The sequence below is a fragment of the Anarhichas minor genome, unplaced genomic scaffold, assembly GCF_050575085.1.
Source record: "Anarhichas minor isolate MPS153535 unplaced genomic scaffold, ASM5057508v1 ptg000040l, whole genome shotgun sequence".
Taxonomy (NCBI): Eukaryota; Metazoa; Chordata; class Actinopteri; order Perciformes; family Anarhichadidae; genus Anarhichas; species Anarhichas minor.
Genome location: NW_027466486.1, coordinates 7,982,800 through 7,998,046, shown reverse-complemented (window position 1 = coordinate 7,998,046; position 15,247 = coordinate 7,982,800). Strand labels below are relative to the sequence as shown.

The 15,247-nt window shown below is 45.8% G+C and overlaps 2 protein-coding genes across 5 annotated transcripts in view; one reads left to right on the top strand and one right to left on the bottom strand.

Annotated features, from left to right (window-relative positions):
- kidins220a (kinase D-interacting substrate 220a) overlaps positions 1-8,453 on the top strand; it is a 41,942-nt gene extending 33,489 nt beyond the window's left edge. For 2 of the 4 annotated variants that reach the window (XM_076108700.1, XM_076108701.1), the window contains 6 exons: positions 237-353; positions 4,054-4,170; positions 4,352-4,450; positions 5,309-5,527; positions 6,296-6,517; positions 6,896-8,453. In XM_076108700.1, the coding sequence (XP_075964815.1) occupies positions 237-353; positions 4,054-4,170; positions 4,352-4,450; positions 5,309-5,527; positions 6,296-6,517; positions 6,896-7,807 (1,686 nt within the window). In that variant the 3' untranslated portion in view covers positions 7,808-8,453. Of the gene's footprint in view, positions 1-236; positions 354-1,075; positions 1,136-4,053; positions 4,171-4,278; positions 4,451-5,308; positions 5,528-6,295; positions 6,518-6,895 lie in introns of those variants that run through there. The other 2 variants (XM_076108703.1, XM_076108702.1) reach the window with 2 other exon arrangements.
- A 1,430-nt stretch (positions 8,454-9,883) lies between these two features.
- id2a (inhibitor of DNA binding 2a) lies at positions 9,884-12,223 on the bottom strand. Its single transcript, XM_076108704.1, has 3 exons — positions 11,788-12,223; positions 11,414-11,474; positions 9,884-10,532 (listed from the first exon to the last, which is right to left on the bottom strand). The coding sequence occupies exons 1-2, from the start codon at positions 12,139-12,141 to the stop codon at positions 11,418-11,420; spliced, it is 411 nt and encodes a 136-aa protein (XP_075964819.1). The 5' UTR covers positions 12,142-12,223; the 3' UTR covers positions 9,884-10,532; positions 11,414-11,417.
- Positions 12,224-15,247: the final 3,024 nt, after the last annotated feature.

Here is a 15,247-nt window from a genome sequence, read left to right as displayed (position 1 = left end):
ATCATAACGTAGCACTGCATTTACCCACTTGGCAGTTACACCTGAATAACCTGTAAAGTAAACAGTCTTTGAGTATACCATATGACCATGTTTTTAAATAACCTGCACCTCATTTACGGAGGAAAGGTGTTAGCGTCTTTTCCCTGCTGCAATTTAGTTTGTGTGTGCCTGACCCTCCTTCATATGATTTTCATTTTTATTTTGACCTCTCCTCATTCCTTCCTTTGCCCTCATAGCCTTATTTCCCCCATCATGTGTATCACATGCCACGGCCTTTCTCCCACCATGTCCCCTCATCCTCGCGCCCCTCCATTAAACCACCCGGTCAACATAAGGACGGCACCAATGGACTAGTAAGTAAAGAAGTATAAGAGCCATCTGACGTGTGCCATCATCTCACACTAGATGATTACAGCCGCAGAAACACTAGTAGTAGTATTTGTATTATGCAACTAAATCGTTTGTGAGATTGAAGTGATTGGTCCGGCTCTCTGTTTCCTGTTTGAAGAAAGGGTATCGTGCTATTATGTCACCCAGTAATGTTGCTGTGCTATTTTATAATACACTTTGTTTAATATGCACTCAGGCCCATTCCGTCTACCTACAGCATGACTTTCTGACCTCTCCACTTTTACACTTGCTCTCCTCTCAAGTACCTCTTTCCTCGTCTCCCTTTCCTCAGTGTGATGTCATTTGTTTTACCTTCACATTTTACCTCCGGATGATTTCAATATCAGCCTGTTTTCCTTGCCACTGGGCCAAACCACTGTCCAAGGGTCTCATTTATAAAGCAGCTCAAAGGATCCATACTAAGTGTTAGGGTATGTACAAATGAGGAAATGTACGTTTACCTGTCAGTGCGCGGTTTCCTTTCATAAATCCCCCTCTCAAGTTTGTCTTTATAGATCACAGCTTCTGAGCGGGTGGTGGCGTACGCCTCTTTCGCGCCCCGTTCAGTTTGTGAACCTGCAGTAAAGCAGTGAAAGCCTCTTCTATAAATTAAGTGGCAATGAACTCGACCTCCTCTAGCTGTTCTCTGTACACAATCCTTGTCTCCATTCTGTGTCCATGTCAGGATGTTATTGCAGAGGATGCCAGAGAAGGCCTCCCCTCCTGTCCCTCTGAACCTACCATGGTAACCTGTAGTTAACGGTTGTGGAGCTCTGCGGATATGCAAATATGCAACCCGTCCTTCATTATCATGCATGTTTGCAGATAATGACATTTGTCATTTCTTGTGTTGAATGCATAACACGCACGTCTGTGTTACACGGACTACTTATTCTGTTGCTGTGGTTTAGAAAAGCCGAGAGAACAAATATAGACCGTCGGACTCGCTGCAGCATGCTTACATTGAATACTGCATCGGGTGCAACGATGACCGCCCGCTTACCATCCAGAGATCAGAGATTCTGTCTCAAGCTTCTGCACATGTAAATATATATATATATATGCTGGATGAAGTTGACTCTGATGTCGGCACTGTAGCCGTTCACATTCTCTCATAAATGGACTTAAAAGTGTTGGTAACCCACTTGAGGAAAGCATGGAGTTGCAAGAGCTGAATCTCAGACATTTTAAGAGCGAGCAGCCACTATTAGAACAATTTGATGATAACACCACTCAGGAGATTTCTGCTCCACAAAGCCACTTATCAGGGCGCTGCCAGCAAGCATTTAAAGGAGCTGTTTGAAAGATTTAAATATAGATTACTATGTAAAGTCCCCTTCCATTCTCCGTCTGTATTCTTGTGTCTTTTACATTTCTAGCTTCAATCTTTCTCTTTAAACCTTCATCCCTGTCTTAAATGTGACACCATTTTTTGTTCCTCATATCTTCCCTTATGCTTTTGTTTCCTTTCCTCCTTCATATAAATTTCCTCATTTTCATCCCATGTATATTAGTCCATCTTATCCCTTTTTTTTGGTTCACACTTGATCTCTTTGTGTAGTGTTCACATGTGCCTGTATTTCTGCAAATCTGTGAATGTGGACGTGCGCGCACACTCGCACTTTTATGCGTGTCTTTGGATTCAGCCCAGTGTAATTGCTTAGCTGATATAAGTGTGAGTATGTATTCCTCGGGCTGCCGGGATTATCATCAGAGCAACTGTTTGGGGCTGGCAACACACACACACACACACACACACACACACACACACACGCACACTGACAATGAGCCCAGTGCTGGTAGAGCTTATCTCCTTACCAAGACGCTTCCTCCCTCACAGAGCTCTGTTTCCTCTTCCCCATCCTTCTGCCCAGCCCTGAGCTCAGCCCAGCTGTAATTACAGTCTTATCACACACACACACTGGGAGGGTTCACACCAAGACACGCAGACACACCCGCAGACATATATACACTTTCGCTCACGTTCTTAGAACACGCGCTTGCAGTCTGAATCGAGGAGTCTTTATTCGAGGCCTTCCCTGAATTGAAACTTCTGCTTTTTTTCTGCGCAGAGTGAGAGATTTCTCATTTTCTTCCTGGAGTCTTTTTCTCTCTGTCTCGTCCGCAATCCTTTCTGTCTGCAAAGATTATGACTGCAAAGCCCGCTGACTCCGGCGAAAAACAAAATCTGCTTGTGTAATAGTTATACTTCCAATAGCCTCATCTTTTCCAGTCTGACATGCTGCTACTGTAAAGGAGCCGTCTCCTCTCCCGCTGCGAAACAGATAGATCTCTGCTCTGTTGTTTCTGTCTCTCCTGCCCCCTGATGATGAGTTCAACATGTGTGCTCGTCTGTCTATTCTAAATGTCTGCCTCTGCACCCCTCCGCTCTCCCTTTTTCACAGGTACAGTCCCGGCTTCATAATGCTATAAATGTCTGTGCATATTTCTGTCTGACTATTTGTCCGTCTGCTTCTTTGTGTCTCCTTATCAAGCATTTAAAGTCGCTGCCTTACAAATTAAAGCAGGTACACTTCCGGTTTCATGGCTACTTTTCATCTCCTCATCCAACCCTTTTCTCCGTCATCCGTGTATCTCCACCTCATTTCTAACACTGGTTCGGCACTACCAAGCATGCTGTAGAAAGAGATACTATAGACTCATCCCTTAGTAAATGCAAAACACAACTTCACGTCCTGTGGTAGTTCAGTAGATTCACTAACGTAGTGTCATTCGAGAGTAAATCCTCTACTGTGTGGACATGAACAGTAGCGAAACTCATCCTCTTGCCCACCAATACAGAAAGTTGGCACCTACTATTGTGTACTGTATGGGGTGAGCTGCTTGTTTTTTTTTTTTGTCCGACTAAGCTCTGCTCCTCTCTCCCTCGAAACCAGAAACAAAGCCAGGGGGCTTAGTCTGAAGCCATGTCCTAATGGTGTTAATAGCCGAGAGAGTGAGAGGGAAGAGATGGGGGGGGGGGGGGGAGAAACAGAGTGATGGGAAAGAGAGGAGGAGGCTGAGAGGGAAGGAATGTGAGAGGAAGGAAGGAAGGGAGGGAAGGAAGGAACAAGAGTGAGGGTTCAAGACAAGCAGAACCAGAGGGAGAGGGGTGAGCGAAGAAAGGGAGGGGAGGGCGGGGGGGTGAATGAGGTTTGTTTAGTTTTCGTGCCAGCGGGTGGCATGTTGGCTCTCTGTGAGGCCTTCGACAACATCAACAGGCCACCGGTATTAGTCACATAAAGCCCCGGAGCTGCTTGGCGGCAGCCGACTTCAGCGCGGCTCGGCTCGGCAGCAACCCACAGACTTACAGACTCCATCCCTTAAGTGTTGCGCACACTCTTTATGTGCTTCTATATACTCCGAGAAAAAGAACAAGAGCAGGTAACCGTGTATTTGGATAGGTTGGCAGCTTTGTTTACTTTTACACTTACACTGTGTGACTGATAGAGAGAATTACTGTGTGGGATCTGTGTGCCTCACAGTAACGGGCCTGCACGTCTGTTTGCCAGGAATTGTTGCTCGTTTTGCCCTTATCAATGTGTTCGGAGTGATGAGTTGGTCTAACAGAGTGTTTGAGTTTGCCCTGGTAACCTTAACTCACAAAAACACTCTGAATAAGTTCTTTATATTCTGATTTTGTGTGTGTGTGTGTGTGTGTAGGTCTCTCCTGAGGCCCTGCTTAGCTCTCTGAACACAGATGCAGTGTGTGAGCGCCTCAGACAGCTAGATGGAATCGACCCCAGCATGCTGCCTCAGTACACATCCATCATCAAGAAGGTGCGCCTGTCAATAACATACAAAATCGGATCTGTGTTCTGATACTTTCTCAGATAATTACTGCGTGTTTTCTGGTTGTGTGGCTTTTTTTTTTTTGGCGACGTGCAGCTCCTTCTGCGATGCCTCCTTATGGTGCAACTTCTGTGGACAAACCAGTCTGTCCCTTCCCTGTCCATTGCAGGCTAATATAAATGGCAGAGTGCTGTTTCAGTGCAACCTGGATGAGCTGAAGAAAGAGATGGAGATGAACTTCGGCGACTGGCAGCTCTTCAGGGGAACGGTGAGACTACATTCCTCTTGTGTGGCGTCTTTACTTGCCTCAGAGCCTGGTTTAATATTCTTGCTATTGGCATCTATTTAATACATATATATATTGGGTGTTTGTTGTTTCATATCAAGTGTATCAGTAAGACATAAGTGATATAGAAAGCACCAGTCCATCAACAACAATAACTTAACTCCGCTTTCATTCCTCTAGAGTAAAGGCCTGAAATAGATTTACAATTGCATACATTCTCCTCACTCTGATACTTTGCAGACGCGCAGCCCTGCCAGGGCCGCTCCCGTTGATACATGTTGGCTCTTGTTTAGTCCAAAAAGAAGCGAGACAACATCTCATAATACGACATCTTGTGCTGCGCTAAGATATTGGGATGGAGATTTCATAATCCGCATTACGAGAAGGGCGCTATTCAGTCAGCCAGGAGTCCAGTCGGCTGAGCCGGGGGCTGAAATCACTTACACATGTAGCCGGGTTCACTTCATCAGATGTCCGTCTGTGCTCCTAATACCAAACCAGAGCCCTGGATTGGTCGTGTTTTTCCGGAGATCCAATGCGGAGCTCGTGTAGGAGCAGCTGGAAAGTGCTGTGGCCTTACAGCTCCGTACACTATCCAGTGTTGTGTTGCCAGGTCGCTGCCAGCACAGACATCTGGTTTAAGATGGCTGACTGATATCTGGATGAAGGGAGGTTTTTGTCGGGAGAGGAGGGGGACATCTCAATATCGCTACATGGGCAACAACTCACTCTCACAAGCACCAAGCATGTTTAGTATGTCACATGTTGACTTACGTGTCCTGTAACAAAAGTCAAACGACGCGTCGATCTGAAACGGTATGTTGCAATCTCTTTCCCCAGGTGATGGAACTACGTCACACTGAAACCCAGGCTCCGCTTCAAGACGAGTCCCGAGCTGCTAGCGAGCAGGACAGCAGCTCGCACCACAGGGAGCCCAGCAGACGCTCGGGGGGGGCCCAGCATGAAGCGGCAGCCTTCAGCCTGAATCTGAGCTTTGAGGAGCTCAGCGGAGCGGGGCTGGAGGAACCTCCGAGACACAGCAACAACTCGCACTGGCCGGTCAGTCCTCCTGTCAGGAGCTAAGTGTAAATGTAACCCAACAGCAGATCGGATCAGACGGACGTGAACCGTGCGTCTGCGTGTGTGTGTGTGCACACACACTATACCAGCCCTTACAAACATGCAAAGACATAAAGGGCCTTAACATTGCTGGGGTAAGCATACGTGTGAGCGTGCAACACAAACGGGGACACACTCCAAACTGTCACATGGCCACAAGTCCGCGGCATCAAGCCAGTGTGTTGGTGACCTCACTGGTTTCACATTAATGTGGTTGTGAGTGAGAAAAGAGCTCAGCTTTTGAACATGGCTGAATTCAAAATACACACACACTGCAGCGCACCAAAAGGTGTCAAGGGGCCCCCTGTTTTTTTATTTTTCACCTTCCCTATTCCCTCTCACACATAGACAGCTGTCTCTGCTGCTATTTTATGATCTCACTTTGTGATCTTTTTCAAATTCACGTCACCCAAAAACTGAAAACACTCCACAGCTTTCATTGCCACTCCGTGTGCGACCTTTGCCAATAACGTTTTCACTCTATCTCATTCTCATGTTCTGAATATTTCATTGGTTACTAATGTAATTATAGAATCTTTTACGTGCCGCATTTCTCTATTTATGATATTCAGGTGTAGATTCGGGTTATGAGCCCACAACCATACAGCAGTCTCACTCTTCAGTTACTTTTAACGTGAATATGTATTCCTCAACAAACTCACGTGGATGTTTGCGCACCAGTCCCAACTTTTTTTCTCGTCTTGTCAGGTGGCAAATCTCCGCACCTCGAGCATGTCCAGCCTCAACTCTCAGGAATCCTCAAATGACATCTGCAAGCTGACGGACAAGCAGCAGTCTGAGTACCACGATGCCTACAGGGAGTACATCGCTCAGATGGCGCAGGTGGAGATGTCCGGCGTTGGGGGAGAGAGGCCCGTGCAGCCCCACCCTGGACAATTCCTCCAGGCTGCCAGCTCAGAGGACAAAGGGGTGGGTGGACAGTCACAAGTACACTGTTGAGTTCTTGCCACTGCATCACCGACGGCATAAATTGAGTAGAAGCTCCCACGGTCTGATTACAGTGTGGTGACTATTGTCAGTAACTAGTGTCGACATAGTTTCTGAGCCTGTATGTTGTGTTTAAATGTTGTATTCCTCTGGCCTGTGCAACAGCAAATGTCTTATTCTGAGGTGGGAAGAGGAGAGATCTCTGCTTCTTGCATTTCTTAATTTTTTGCTCGTGGTCTTTGTTTCTCTTGGCACATAAGGGAGAGACCAGAATCCCCTCTTCAGAGGCCTCTTGGCCAATAGCACAAGATCTTATACATATTCATGTTCTTGTCATTGAATCCTCTTCCCTCTCCTCAGGCCAAGGAAGGAGCTGACCAAGACAGCCGCAAATCCTTCACCAAGAGAGGCTCCAAGACTAGTGATGCCACAGACTTCCCCTCAGGGACCGATGCCCAGCCTCTAGACCCCATCAGTGAAGAGGATGAGAAGCTGGACCGCAGTACATTGTCCAGGATTCCGGGCTCCAGGAAGAAGGTAGGTGGGTCATTGTACCACAAGCTGCCCAGCGATGAAGACTCCGGCCCAGAAGAGGCCGACAACACCACACCTCTCCTCCACAAAGAGGGTAGAGCTGGTGCTCTGTCCTTCCACAGCGGCTCCCAGCCCATTGGGCTCCTGACCAAGCCTGGCTTCCTCACCGAAATCCTCCTGGATAAGAAGGACTCGTCTGACTCAGGGATGCGCTCCAGTGACAGCTCCTCAGACCGCTCTCTAGAGGAGGCTGAAGAAGATGCTGACGGAGAGAGAGGAGCACTGAAGCCCAGCCTGATTGAACTGGAGCTGGAGGGTCTGGTGAAGAAGAGGGGCCTCCTCCCCAGCAGCCTGAGCGGCCTGCAGGACGCGGCGGTGGCCCGCATGTCCATCTGCTCCGAGGCGCCGTCCGAGGCCAGCCTGATGGCCAGCAGCCCAGATGAGGGGTGGCCGTCTAGCGGGGTCAGCAACCTCAACTGCACCACCAGCATCAGCACTCTTAATAACAACGCAAACAACCCTGACGACACCAACAACACCAACAACAGCCATCAGCAGCCGGTTAACATCACAGGCACGGATTCCACCACCTCCTCCTCCTCCAGCCTCAACCTCTCGCCAGCTGTCATCATCACCCCCGGCAGCAGCAGAAGCACTGCCAACACCACAACCGCAGCCATCCACAACCAGAACCTGCGCACCATCAGCCTGGGAGACGAGACGGAGAGCGTCCTCTGAGGAGCTGCTCGTCAGTCTGAGAAGGGCCACATAGACTGTTGTTCTTGATGTTGTTACACTGTTAGTGTTGTGACGTGTTCCAAAGAATTAGAGTAGATATGTGTTCTACTGTTAGAAAGGAAATATGTAATCTAGTGCAATCTGAAGCTTTACTTTAATCACCTTTATTTAGAAAATTACAAATTTTAAGACACATTATTAACTACAATTGACTACAAAGTTAATGATACCAAAAATACTTCTGTCAGGTCAAATTGGGATTGCTTTAACTGTCCCATGCGTTTGGATGTTTTAGGTGTGGTTTCTTGCGTGAATATGGTGCTGTTGTGGAAATAATCTAGTCTAGTGAGGAAATGTTACATGTTGTGGACGTTATACGTTACAAAAAAAAGGTGTTTTTCAGGAAATGTAGTCACGACTTAAAAAAAGCTCTGTGTTATGGGGGGACTTTTGTCTCCGACGTGTTTCGTGCGGTGCTGTGTTAGGTGGTTAGAATATCTCGAATAGATGGCCGTGTAGACAGTGGTGCAGTGTCTGTGATAGAAGAAGTGCATGCACTAGTCTCCGAAGTGGCGACGTCCTTTCCATAGTTCCTTGTGAAAAGGCGTTCACTTCAATAAACGTTTTGCTATGTGGACCCTTGAAATGAGTCATGTTTTCTCTTCTCCGTTCTTTATGCAGGAAAACCAGCTGTTTGTCGAGAGAAGCCTCAGTGGACTTGGATTAGGCTTGTGAATATACCAGAATATTTAAACTAAGTCTTCTCTACACCAATTTAATATTTTAACTACTGCAGTTCAGACGAACAGTGACATGCAGGAGGGCGTCACTGGCTGCGCTTCTACTCGCCGATAGATGGCGCACTGTCCATACAAACGTGCTGCAGGCTGGTGTCACGGACACGCTGCCCGTCAGTCTTCAAAACTACCGAGGGGTAGTAACTAATACAGCTCAGTGACTCAACGTGGACCTGCATGAGTTCCCTGAGGGTTTTTTTTTTTTAGGTAAACGTAAGTTATATATTGAATGATAATTGGATTCAAAGCGTTTTATCATGTAAAGAGTTGAGTTTTCCTAAAGCTTACACGTAATCAAGAGAGATCCCATAAAGTCATCCCTGGGGTACAATCATCAAATAGCTTGGCGGCTCTGTGGTGTGAAAACATGTGAGAAGCCCTGCTGGATTTCAGGAAGGAGATGATTGACAGTCGGGCTTTCACTACAGGGCTGTATTAAGCCTTTCTTGCCACAGTCAGTCTACAGTGCGCACTGCCCAGTACCACCTCGGGACATTGAAGAGCTTTTAATTGGTCACCCCATTGAATATTTGTCAGAAGCCGATTTATCAAAGCAGTACATCCCACCATCGCGTGGTTGACTGTGTTCATAGTAGACTACCTGGTCATTTGGCACCGAAACCAGCAGCAACGTTAGCCATCACGTTGGTTTCGTCTGGATAATAAAGTCAAACGTTGGACACTAGCGCTATTTTTAAATCCCAGAGGTATATTATGCAAACTTAAATAACGGAATGAAACACAGGCCAATCCAAATCAATGTTTAAACTCCCTCTCTGATTGGTTAAGCATTACTTTTGGAATCCGTAACGCATCAACGGCCCAGTTTCACCCCAAGTTAAATTTCCATAATTTTCCAGTTTTGTTTTAAGACAGCCTAAAGCCCGGTGCTTTAATGGCTCAGCCTGTCACGCTGAATCATTTAATCCCATTTACTTTACATAGCATGTGAGAAAGTAAAAGTGCAGTCAGTGCGCCTTAAATAAGCTTTTTATGCAACTGTGTGGCTCCAGGTTGCGTTTGCCTCGGGGAAGTGTTGACGCTGTGTTTTAGACTATTATAGGTCACATACTGCAGGTCTGAGAAGGACACTTTGTTGTGGGATCGGTTTTTGAAGTGCGTCAGATGTTAACTGTACATACAGCGCGGCCATGTCCTTATAGTTCTATAGAAAGTCAGCTGGGAAACAGATTTTACGCACTGGTTTGATGTCTTCTGAACCACCGATACCAACACGAATTCCCACTCTCTCTCCCCCCCCAAATGAAAGATGTTCAAGTTGCGTTTTTGATTTATTTTGTATAAAAAAGGTACAATTTACATTACTTTTATAAAAAGTTTCAGCATAATTAAGTACAACATTACACTTTTGCAGAAGTTTCAAATTCCTGCAACTATACAAGATAAACTCCGGAGAGGAGTCCACAAGGTTTCATTCTTTCATTTTTACTTTTTTGAACAACGTCCAGTCCTTCATGTGCCAACAATTCTGACAAGACAAGACAAAACTTTTTACAGTAACTAACCAAGTTGTCTTTTCTATTCAAGTTCGCACCTCCGCAAAAAAAGCGAAGACTTCAACAAGGAGAAGGACAGGGCTGAGCGGGGGAATAATCCTTGTGACAATAATCTCGTTTTTCCTCCCACTCTCGGGAACATAGCGCGCCTTCCATTTCCAGAAAGGAACCACAAATTTAAAAAAAAAAAAAAAAAAAAGTCTTAAGTTAAATAATAATGAAGTGTCCATACAGAAAACACATCACATTAGATTGTCCCATAATAAGCAAAAGTCTCTTGATTTCAGCGTCAGCAGAAAAAGAAAAAAAGTCCAGGCCTGGAGGACAGAGGTTGGAGGGGGGTGTGGTGGGGGGCGGCGGAAAGTCCTGCTCCCCAGGTCCTGTGTGTGTTTTTGTGTCTTGACCAAACACCTGCAAAAGATTGAGAAAGAGAGGCGTGTTTAGAAAATGCAAACAGGGCAGAGATCCGGACAGACTGGCGCCAGGGAGGAAGCCGCAGTTTTTAACATTTAACCAAACACTCCCAATACTAAGCAAACCCTGCGCTCCAGATGTACACAGAGAGAGGGAGCGAGAAGGGGGGGGACGCACACACACATACACACTTTTCGCACAACTTCAGCCTACAATCTGGGGAAGAATCAGCGTAATTGCCGCTCAGCTGGCGCCTACCCACTTCTTGTACCAATTATGTGCAGACATCGTAGTAGCAGTAATCCAAACAGCCATTATTTTCCTGTTGCAGATGCTCTTCATTATAGACACAAGAGGGTATAATACAACCCCGACGACTGCTACTTATATACAGTAACACAAGCAGCCTGGAGCGAATGTCTTCCATTTCATTCCAACAAACTCCAATGCAAAATGTCTTAAGACTCAGCAGATGAGTCACAGAATTATTCCATTAATCGGGCTCACCTTACTGAGAGTTTACAGTCCTAAAATGGGAGCCCCATGGTTTGATCTTTTTGTGTAAGATACGAGATACAATATATTTAAAGAATATATATATACACATAAATATGAAAATGTTAAAATTTGGATTTAAGTCAAGCCAACTGTCCGCCCCTTGTCATAACTGACGCCCCAGTGATGCAGCGCATTCTCATGCAAAACATATTGGGACCATTACAGCAACGTGAGACGTCAACCACATTAGCAGGGAACAAATGGATTGGTAAATGGTAATTCTAGCCCATTCTGCTCCAGCAGACTGGGAGACAGGCTGTAGCGGAGCCTTAAGAGCCCTGGACAGAATGCAGCAGCAGACACGAGGACAGCCTACTTACCGCTTTAACGATGCAGAGTCCGGCTGTCATCTGTCATCAGCTCTGATGGCAACTCCGGGGACTGAAAACAAACAAACAAACAGACCAAATGTTAATTCTTTACGCGGCATCCGATCGAAAGTGTCTGGCGGTGCACACTACTATGTAGGTCGAAATATCTTCCTCATCTCATTCTGTACAAAAGGAGAAAAAAAAAAAAAAAAAAACATGCCATTTTCTTTTTCAACAAGCCATTTTGTGCGAGTTACGCATAGGCTACAAAGGCGCACTGGTTATGCGCACAAATAAAAATCCACTAGGCTATATATCTTCCACAACACGCCAGCCTATCCTTCGCCAATTAGGATTCCTTGATTAGTTACGGTGTAATTTACCTGTAATGACAGGATGCTGATATCTGTGTTGAGGGTGGTCAGAGGGGTCCTGGATGGAGCCTGCCCCGGCCGCGCAGGGTGATGCAGGCTGGTTAGTGCGACACTGGAGTCCAGCGCAATCTGCAGGTCCAGGATGTAGTCGATGACATGCTGCAGGATTTCCATCTTGCTGACGTTCTTGTTCTGGGGGATGCTGGGCACCAGCTCCTTCAGCTTGGAGTAGCAGTCGTTCATGTTGTACAGCAGGCTGAGCGGGTCATCCACCGGGGTCTTGCTCCGAGAGATTCCCAAGGAGTGCTCTGATATATTCGCGTTGTTTTTCCGGAAGGACCGCACGGGGCTTATTGCTTTCATTTTGTCAGTATTAAGTTAGGCGAGAGAGGGTCGCGTGTGTCGATAGCTTGCTTCTTTAAAGGTCCTGTTTTTTGCCAGACGATCGGCGATCAGACTGGCGAGCCAAGCTGTCAATGTGGTTTATATAGGCAGCAGGCAGGGCATGCGACGCAGGCGGGTCAAACGCTCTGATTGGTCGAGGAGGTTGTGTCACTCAACACCGTTTAGCTCTACTATTGGCTCTTCGCTCTTAAGTCCCTCCCCTTCACCGCCGGGTTACCAGTGGCAACGCATTTTGGAGGCGGAACCCAGAGGGCGCTTCAGCAGCTCCGGTGGGCAATTTGGAAAATTAAGCCCTTACCTGTTTCTGATCAAGAAAATTAATGATTCGCATGGTTGTCAATTGACTATGGACAAGGTGCGAGCACGCGCCAATACCTGTGCCTGCATGATATAAATCTTGCAGTTTTATGATGGAAAATCACGCAGGAATATTTGGAAAATGATATTCCGATTCAGAATAAAAATTGCTTTGATACATGAACGACAGAGCACGAGTTTATGTCGGATGACTTGTTTTACAGACACTCGTTCTTCTACATTTAGTTGCCATGTGCAGGGTTGGAGGTGTGGACCAGTGATGACAGGTACCAGGCGCGTGTGATGATTCTTAATTCACTTCAGCCCGGACCTGGTGTGAAGGCAAGCTTCTGAGACTGAATAACAAACTGAGGGTGAAATGTTTGAGTGGCAAACTGAAACAGCTTCCACCAGGAAACTAGTCAGACCAGCGACAAATATTTCGGGGGGTATTTATGCATGAGAAAATAAAGCTTCTAAAGAATATAGCGTGTGCGGCAAAACTCAAACAAATATTAAGGATATAGTCATTTGACGCACCATAATATTGACTATTTCAGCAGTGCTTTAGATTTACAACAGTGAGGTGACTTAAATGTGATCTGTCAAAATGTTGATGGTGCGCACACTATACCGATCAAAAATAACTAAATTACTATATTGCATTGTTGTTCACAGTTCAGCCTTATAACAATTTAAAAAAATAAAATAATTTAAGGTTTTGTCTGTACTCTAAATTTCAGTTGGAGGTGTGTAGTTTTACGCAGCCTAAACCTCCATGGTTTTTAAGTGGCTGAGCACATCTAAATGCATCAGTTATGGTCTCGTGCACTTCTGTGTTGATTGTCACCTGAGTATGTTGTGTGTCAAAGTTCATTTAGTCACGGCCTACAAAATGTGGCTTTCATATCTGAGCACGTGAAGAGGGGATTAACTACTATTGACACTTTAACGTTTTCTGAATGAGCCATTTGTTTGTAGGAATTACACGCTTCACTCTTCAGCTGGAGGTGGGGGGGGGGGGGGGGGCTGTTTGATGCCGCACTAACTAATTGTCCCCGGGGGCAGTTGTGGACTGCTGTGATGTGCTCGCATCTTGCATGGCATTTCCTTGATAAACAAAAAGAAAAATCTATTCATTTCAAAAGAGGGGGGGGGGGGGACTGTTAAAACTCGGGCTACAGAGAGAATTAAGAGAGAGAAAACTGGTCATTTTGATGGTTTGGGTTTATTTTAATGTATTTATTTTTGCAGAACAATTCATCTGAAAGACACAAACAAGGAAATCCTAAAAACCAAAGTAATCCTAATGGACAAAAGGAGACGCAGTTTTGAGTGCACAGCCTGCAGAGGTTGGTAAAAGCTCACGCGAGCTATTCCTCCCTGGATTATTGTGAGCAGAGAAGGTGAAGTCAAAAAACAGTTGGCCTATGCAATAATCTATAAAATGATTTTTGCGTCCTCCGTCGCATGTTTTGCAATATTTTTCAAAATCCAGCAAAAACACCATCTGTGTGAGTGTTTTACGCGCGGGGCTCTGTTCACACGACAGCTTCTCCTTCAGCTGTCTGGCGATCCCGTTTCTTATGAATTTCAAATATAATCTGGAAACTCCTGCAGTCCGCGTGCACATCTGGCGCAATAGGATGTTTCCATTTTTCTCCACGTCTTCCTTTCGTTCCCACAGCTGAGTACATTTCGCACGGCGCCTTTGACTGATGCCTGACTACGGGCAAGGGTGATGAAGTCGCGCAGGAGCACCTCGGTGCAAAAGCCGAGCGAACCTCCAGCGGCCGCCGCCTCACCCCTTACCTCTCTCTTCCTCCCCGTTTTTCTCTTTTTCCTCCTTCTCTCCCCTCTCGCTCCGTCTTTGGAGCAGACTCTCTGGCGCCGGCGCCGTGACGTCACCCCCATTCACAGCAGCCCTCGAGCCAGCCCTCGCGGCGCCACCGAGGCGGTTTCCACGGAGACGGGGTTTCGGGGGTTGTCAATCAGAAGTGCAGGTTCTCAGCTGATCAACCCCGGGGGCCGAACCGGGGAAGTCTTGGGACGGGATATGGTTTCTTCTTCGGTGGTGGCCGGCCACATTTACTCTACTGTAGCCTACATGTGTGATGCTTGTAATTCACTTGAGTAGACTCATTATAGGCTGCTTAATACCAGGAGGAAAGTATTAGGCTACTTTTACCCCATTATAGTTACTTCACAGATTCCTCATAAAATATGATGATCTCATAAAATATATCAGCTTGTTTAAATACCCAACAATATAGCCTTCACATCACATTTGTAACAATAAAATGCTACTTACACCTTCATGCATCAGTAATGATAATCCATTCATTTAATGAATTATAGGACTTTTACTTCTAACTCAGTCTTTATTCATTGCAGTATTGCTAAATTATCTTTATACCTTCTTCAAAATGAAAGCCGCCAATGCCTTACTTTTATTACTATCACTGAGGTGCCAAATTAGTTGCATCTTCTTTTTGTTTTCTGAAATTAAACCATTAAAATCCACTTGTCTTCAAACCAGTCAGTCAATTTGGGTTTGAGAAAGTCTTTATCGTGGAATGTGGAAGATATGGATTGAGAGATATTTCATTAATGGGCCTATCTCAGGAAAAATAAGTTTGAAAAAGATAGTTTTTGTTTGAAAATTTAGAAAAAGGTCAAATAGCCCATGGCGAAAGTTTGTCTCCAAGAATGTTGATCTTGCACTGTGAAGCTGACTGTACGTATTTTCTCAATTTATTGACTCAGT

What these genes read in the sequence shown, in the direction of transcription:
- id2a (XM_076108704.1), bottom strand. Translation starts at nt 12,141, where the DNA reads ATGAAAGCAATAAGCCCCGTGCGGTCCTTCCGGAAAAACAACGCGAAT. An exon ending in TCAGCATCCTGTCATTACAG is followed by an intron (nt 11,475 to 11,787) that starts GTAAATTACACC and finishes GTTTGTTTTCAG; the next exon opens with TCCCCGGAGTTGCCATCAGA.